General features: G+C 32.3%; 1 protein-coding gene across 1 annotated transcript; it reads left to right on the forward strand.

Annotated features, from left to right (window-relative positions):
• Positions 1 to 581: 581 nt before the first annotated feature.
• LOC103855436 (laccase-8) lies at positions 582 to 7,021 on the forward strand. Its single transcript, XM_033286469.1, has 6 exons — positions 582 to 3,066; positions 3,397 to 3,548; positions 3,659 to 3,903; positions 4,435 to 4,545; positions 4,632 to 5,600; positions 5,705 to 7,021. The coding sequence occupies exons 1-6, from the start codon at positions 2,968 to 2,970 to the stop codon at positions 5,887 to 5,889; spliced, it is 1,761 nt and encodes a 586-aa protein (XP_033142360.1). The 5' UTR covers positions 582 to 2,967; the 3' UTR covers positions 5,890 to 7,021.
• Positions 7,022 to 7,692: the final 671 nt, after the last annotated feature.

The following is a 7,692-nucleotide window of genomic DNA, read 5'->3' on the forward strand; positions in this document are numbered from 1 at the left end:
ACTTTATTGATATAATCAAAAAGTAACAATTAAAATAATGTATTTATTGTTTCTTAATACGTGTAAAACTTTAAACATCTTATATTTAAATCCAAAGGGAGTGTATTTTAATATTAATGTCTATTAAATGATGTTTTCTACTCATATAGTTTTTTGATAATTTGTATCTTTTATAGCAAAAATTTTAAATTACTGATAACAAAACATTTTATTGTGGGATTAATAGTTTTCATAATTTATATTTAAAAAAATAAGTTTTCAATGTTTGTTCAAAGCCTTTATCAAAAAAATTATTCAAAGTAAATTTCAAAATTTAAATATTTGTGTATTTTATATAGTATATAGTTTAATTTAAAATGATATATATATATATATCTTTAATTTTATTAATTAATTAAATTAGACTTTTTACTTATATGATTTTTTAATCATTTGTATTTTTTTTATAATAAAAAATTTAAACCATGGATCACAAAATTTGAATTTGAGATTTTTAACAGTTTTAGTAATTTATAGTCGTTTTTTAAATTCAAAATATAACATATATAGAAAAATCTATTTTTATTATATGGTTAATGTTGTTGTTTAATTTATTTTAATAGTTCAAAATTAGAAAATATAATAGAAGATATACTATTTTTTATCAAATCTTTATTATTCAAAATTATTAATTATCATATATATTTTAGCCATATTAGATAATTTTATAATTTTTATTTAAAAAAAATAATAAAGAAGATTAATAATGAATTTATAGTTAGTTTAATAAAAAATGTATTATATAATTAGATAAACTAATCTATTTATCTAATGATTTTAAGAATCATCCTAACGGCAGGAGATACACATCATTAAAAAGACAAACCACGCAGGACTGAATCTTTGACATTATAGAATTCAAATTGGAAAGAAGAAAAGAAACAAAAGACAGGCCTGGATGGGCAATAGTTAACATAAACTTTGTCGTTGGCCCAATAGTGTCAGCCTAAAATCTTCTGGTTGTTACTTGTCCACTATATTTTGGATAATCTTTTATCAAAGGAAAGGAAACATGGCCAGAAATATAGACAGGAGAAAATGACAACAAAACTCAATACTTTCACAACAGTAAGTTTCACAACACTAAATTACTAACTGATGCTTTTGGTCTCAATTAACTAAATCATTTTAAGCCCACACGGTTTTTTTTTTCAAGACTACAACACATATAATCCCACACACAGGCGGCTGTGCCTGACTTTTTTGGATTTAAAAGCAATTTTTTTGACTTTTTTGTATAACATTTGGTAAAATTGGTATGGAGGACGAATCGAACCTGTCAACAAATGAAACAAATCCTTAGCCCAAAACTAACTGAATCAAATCCTTAGCCCAAAACTAACTGAATCAGCCTATATTTTAAATTGGCCTCTAAAATATATTTAACTATACCAACCCTAGAAAGCATGTTTGATGGGTTTGTAGCCAGGCACGACTTTAAGTCACATATATGATTTCATATATATTTAATATGAAAAGTGTTTACTGCAGCCGATTTAGAATTGATCTACACTCTAGAGGATGTGCTTGTACATCCAAATCTTAACATACATAAATTCAAAAGACAAAAAAAAGAATTTCATAATATTTTTTCTGTTTCACGAAGAGTGTCACTTAGACATTTTTCAAACTGATTAAAATGCATTTATGTTTTTATTAATATCATCTTTTTAACCAATAGTATTTTAGATAAATATATTTATTTATAAGATCAATGTTTTTATAATTAATATTGAGTTAAGAATGAATATAAATTGTATTAGAATTGTAGAAATTTTTTATGTAACAAAAAAAAAATTAAAATATCATTTAATATGAAACAAATGGAACACCGGAGATTAAAGATCTGAGACAACCGTATGAACAATATTTTCTAAATATATGTACGAAAATTATGAGACAAGTAGGGCTTTTTATGATGCTCTCTAGTAAGCGTAATGGGGTAGAAGTGGGCATATTTATAAATTAATGTTTACAACTGGATTTTTGAAATTTGGCCTTTGGATTTGAGTAACTTTATCGTATTCATATTTTAATAAGAAAACAAAGATCTCGTGTTTCACATCGCAAAGTCGTATGTGTATAGTTGTATGTGTATCATGTTCATATGCTTATTATATATGCCCTTTAGTTGAGAAGGTTCTTATACAAATATATATACGGCCAGCAGGGATTTGTTTTTTGGAAGAACATGGAGTAAAATATTTAGGTGAAAAAGTGGTGAAAATAAATTGATTGAAAAAGAAATATAAAAGGTAATGGGGGTAAATGTATATCTGACAAAACTTATAGTAAATATGAGTGTGTATATTTTTTTTGAATAATAAGTGGAGTAAACATGAGAAAATATTGGTTGTGTTTACTCTGTGTTTCACTAATAAGTCCCCAATCAGGTAGAAATCATTTCTTTCCTTTTTACTCTACTCACTATTCAAATAAAGAGAAATACACACCCAACTTTACTTTCTGTTTTGCTAGAGTAATACAGTTTGTTCTTTTTTCTTTTTACTTTATTGGTTTCCACCATTTTAGTTTTACTCAATTTTCCACCTTTAATTTTTACTCTGTTTTACTCTAAAATTACCAATCATACTCATTGTTTCACTTGATTGGTAGAACTTTAGAGGAAACTAAGAGTCAATAAGATTGCTCTAATCTTATCATAGATCTCGAGCTTAACAATTCCCTAGACAACACATAAAATATAAATAAGAGACCAAAAGAGGAGCAGCTTTTAGACAGCTATTGTATGAAAAAAGGTGTCCAATAAAGTTTTGAGATCGGCAGTTTTGGCGAATTAATAAGTCAAATGGTCCTTTCTATAATGTTAAAAAAACATATAGTCCTTTCTATAAATACGCATACGAATGTCTCACAGCTGGTCATTCCTTTTGGTAACGGAGACGTTTTTATATCCTTACATCAACAATGCCTCTCCCAATCCAAGCTTTCTTTGTCCCTCTCCTCTTCCTCTTCTTCTTCTTCTCCTCCATTGCTACGGCAGCTATCGTTGAGCATGTTTTCCAGGTATTTACTTATATGCCACTCTCTTCTATTTGAAAATATATTGTCAGTTATTTTATTGAACATATATATCATTCTATATTCTAGCCTCTTTTCTAGAACCGGAAACGCGGTGGCACGCATTTCGTTGTCGTTTCCTCCATTTTGAAAAAAATATTACCGTATTTGGTGGATCTAGTCTAACTAACCCCAGCTTTTAGTATTATATTTAATATTTCCGTATAGACTTTTGGGTTTTTTTTTAACTTTCTAAATATAGTAAAGATAAAGAGACAGCTTTACGTGCAACTCTTTAAAATATGACGGGACAATATTAACGGCGTCTGACAATAGGTTAAAAACGTGGTGGTGAAACCGTTGTGCAAGGAGCAAATGATACCGACTGTTAACGGAAGTCTTCCCGGTCCAACGATAAACGTTAGAGAAGGCGACACTCTCGTGGTTCATGTTATCAACAACTCTACTTACAATATAACCATCCACTGGTAACTTATTGATCTCGATCTATATTATATCACCAAACAATGAGTTCTTATTTTATTTTACTGTACGATCTATAAGAATTATCTGTTTATGGGCGCACGCATATACTTAGGCATGGAGTGTTTCAGTTGAAGAGCTCATGGATGGACGGTGCGAATATGATATCTCAATGTCCGATTCAACCACGTAATAACTTCACGTATCGGTTCGATATCACCGGACAGGAAGGTACTTTGTTATGGCATGCTCACGTCGTTAATCTACGTGCCACACTTCACGGGGCTCTAATCATCCGTCCCCGATCGGGCCGACCTTATCCGTTTCCTAAACCCTACAAAGAAGTTCCTCTTGTTTTTGGTAAGCATTTTTTCTTTCTTTCTAGAACCAACTACTAAGATAAAGAAGCAAAACCGGACTGTGTTTTGATCATAAATGTAAAAAGAGTTATATTTTGAGGATGAATTTTATTTATTTAAATGTTATAAACATATTTTATTTTATTTTTCCTCGAACTGATATAATGGGATAAATATAATCAATGTTGAGCCACTGTCAGAAAATTAGTTGAGGGCTATGGTCAATGAACTAATTTATCTTTTTACGATTAATAAATATAAATAATAGAAAACATATACTCGTATTGTATTTTTTTTTCAAGTTAGTACTTTTTTGGGTAAATGTTATCAAGTATGAACACGACTAGCGTTGGTCCGGATTAAATACAAGAGCATATAATACTTATCCTTTTACGCCAACCCAATATTTTATAAGAAACAAAATCTTTGTAGTCAACAAATATTTACGTTAGAAGGATTAAATATTCATTACAACATATTATCCTGTTTTTCAAACTATTAATTAATTTGTTTGGAAAAAATATTATGCAAGAACAATGGTGGGACACAGATATTGAACTTCTTAATTCACGGCCAGCTCCGATTTCCGATGCGTACCTCATTAATGGGCTCGCTGGAGATTCATATCCTTGCTCTAAGAACAGTAATACTCATTCTTTACGTAAATCAAAAGATAAAAGAACCGCTTGCAGAAAAATTGATGGGTTTCTTTTTTATCGGCGTCGGTAGGAATGTTTAAGCTCAAGGTAGTACAAGGGAAAACATACTTGCTAAGGATTATAAACGCGGCGCTCAACACTCACCTCTTCTTCAAAATAGCCAGTCACAACGTGACAGTCGTCTCTGTTGATGCTGTCTACACGACACCTTACGTTAGCGATGTGATGATTTTGACGCCAGGACAAACCGTCGACGCACTTCTCACGGCTGACCAGCCCAACGGAATGTACTACATGGAGATAAGCCCTTACACTAGTGCTAACTCGTTAGTACCGGTACCCCCTAGCACTCCTATTAGAGGCCTAATCATCTACGAGGATGCCAAGTCGACAGCATCCCCATCAAACTCGTTGATGCCTTCAGGGATGAATGCAATATCCACCGCTCATAGATTCTCCTCAAACATCACTAGCCTCGTGGGTGGACCATACTGGACGCCAGTGCCTGACCATGTGGACGAGAAGATGTTCGTAACCATGGGGCTTGGCTTAAAGCCATGCCCTCCGGGAACCAAGTGTATTGGTCCGTTTGGTCAGCGGTACGCTGGTTCTCTCAACAACCGTACTTTTGTGATCCCCGGAACGATTTCACTCCAAGAAGCCTATTTCTATAATATCAGTGGAGTATACACCGATGACTTCCCCGACCAACCTCCAATGAAATTCGACTACGCAAATTTTGGCGTCCGTACAAATTCTGAATACAAAATGATGTTTCCGGAGAGAAAGACTAGCGTGAAGACACTTAAATATAATTCTACAGTAGAGATTGTTGTGCAGAACACAGGGATAATCACCCCAGAGAGTCACCCCATGCACCTTCACGGCTTCAATTTCTATGTGTTGGGTTATGGATTTGGTAACTATGATCCCATCCGTGATGCAGATAAGCTAAATCTAGTTAACCCGCAAATGCACAATACCGTTGGTGTACCACCAGGTGGATGGGTTGTCTTAAGATTTAAAGCCAATAATCCTGGTAAGAAATATTTTTGCTTTTACCAAAAATAATATATAGATTTTCATATATACCAACTGTTTATATATAAATGGATGGCTTAATTTGACGTTATACTTTTGCAGGTGCATGGATGTTTCATTGTCACATGGATGCACATTTACCTTACGGAATAATAATGGTTTTCATAGTTCAAAATGGACCAACTCCGGAAACAAGCATGCAACCTCCACCGTCGAATCTTCCACAGTGCACTCGTGATCCCACGATTTATGAGTCGCTGGCAACAAGCGTTGATTTGTCTTCCTAGAAGTAGCTTTTACCCCAGCTGCCGGATCTTCTCTAGAAGTAACTATCAATCGTAGTTGCTTCTTCATTTTTTGGTATTTTAATTGATTGGTGATATAGAGATATTTTTCCAAAAAAAAAAACCTAAATCTGGGAGACTTGTTTTAAATTTGAGTGTGGCAATTGGAGATGACGCTTTCAAGTATTGTTGGTACTCTCGTCTCTTGACTGACTGGTTGTAGCTTCAAATCTTACTTGGGGAGAGACTGATTAGTTATTGCTTTTCTGACATTAACCAAGGTAAGATAGAATAAGGAATTAATTCAAACTCAAGGGAGAGACTGCATGTAGTTGATAGTGACTCTGAAATAGCGTGTATATATTCATTCTATTATGAACGAATATGATTTTGTGAATTTTGGTTCCCTTGAGACAACAAAAAAAAATAAGAGTCTTAATTACAGGAAGAAAGAAAGAGACGATCATTAGATACTCTCCCTCGCTTGATTGCAAGAGAACAATGCTGCGGACCTGATGATTCTCTTGCTATACACAGAAGTAAGATCAGCATTCGAGTCTCGAACGGTCTTCTCCCCTCAGTCTAACTTCTCAGCTCACTGTTTCCTGCTGTCTGACGCTCTTTCTCTTGCTTCTTGTGCATGTATATCCCCTGCTCTCTCCAACGGACCTTCATTTTAAGCCCACACTTAGGCTCCTTTTCTACAACAAATGATATAATATATATTCAGATGATTTATAATTACATAATTATGAACATTTAGTATGAAAAGTGTTTACTGCAGCAGAATTTTAAATGGGTCTAGACTCTAGAGGATGTGGTTGTACAGGTTTAAGCCAAATCGTAACATATATAAAACCAGAAGACAAAAAAAAAAAAAGAGGAAGAAGAATTTATTGAATATTTCATCAATATCGTAGATTAAAGATCCGAGATATAACTATATACAAATATTTACTCAAAGAAATAATGAGACAGAAAGGTCAAAGGTGTCCATTATTTTCGATGCGCTAGTAGGCGTAATGGGATAGAAGTGGCTATATTGTATATATTTGATTGTTTAAAACTGGGTCGTCGAAACTGGCATCTTAGTAAATTACTAAAGTATGGCTTTTGATACATATGTTAAAAAAAAGAGATACATACGTTATTAAGAAATAAAAAACAACAACAACGGTCTCGTGTTTCACATGTCAAAGTCGCATAGATGTATCATGCTCATGTGTGTTTGACTCGAGACAGTAATGTAAACTTGATCAATGTTTCCATGTATAAGAAGAAGAAAATATAAGACTTGAAATAACTTGAAAACAAATAGTAATTTTACGGAATTGGATTTTTCGTATCTATAATTCTATATTCTTATTCTTAATAATTCTAGAGATGGACATTTGCTCCCTTGATGTTATTAAGACCGAATATGATCTCGGATTATTTCTATAAAATTTCCTTCACTAAATATCTGAAATCTATTAGTTTTTTTGTTACGTTCCAAAACGAGTTGCTTTAGTTTAGTTAAAAAACTTTGATTGAATGACTGAATTATGCTAGTGTCTTATTAGGTATTTACTGTTCCGAAAAGATATATTTTTGAAATTTGATACTTTTTGACATTAAACGTTTGTATTATTTAAAAGACTTTTATAGTAAATGTTTTTTTTTAAGTTTAAACATAAAATAGCTAAAAATATTAGGTTTGATCTCAACAGCTATTGAGTGTGCTAAATGTGTTTTAATTTTGTTTGGATAAACTAATATCATCACTTTTAAAAATAAATGTCAGAAAGGATTTTGGCTGATTTCAGT

The sequence above is a fragment of the Brassica rapa genome, chromosome A03 (assembly GCF_000309985.2).
Source record: "Brassica rapa cultivar Chiifu-401-42 chromosome A03, CAAS_Brap_v3.01, whole genome shotgun sequence".
Lineage (NCBI taxonomy): Eukaryota > Viridiplantae > Streptophyta > Magnoliopsida > Brassicales > Brassicaceae > Brassica > Brassica rapa.

Bases quoted from the DNA above. Each gene is read 5' to 3' on its own strand.
- LOC103855436 (XM_033286469.1), top strand. From the start codon at position 2,968: ATGCCTCTCCCAATCCAAGCTTTCTTTGTCCCTCTCCTCTTCCTCTTC. The intron at 3,549-3,658 runs GTAACTTATTGA...GCATATACTTAG, and splicing joins TACAATATAACCATCCACTG to GCATGGAGTGTTTCAGTTGA. The intron at 5,601-5,704 runs GTAAGAAATATT...ATACTTTTGCAG, and splicing joins ATTTAAAGCCAATAATCCTG to GTGCATGGATGTTTCATTGT.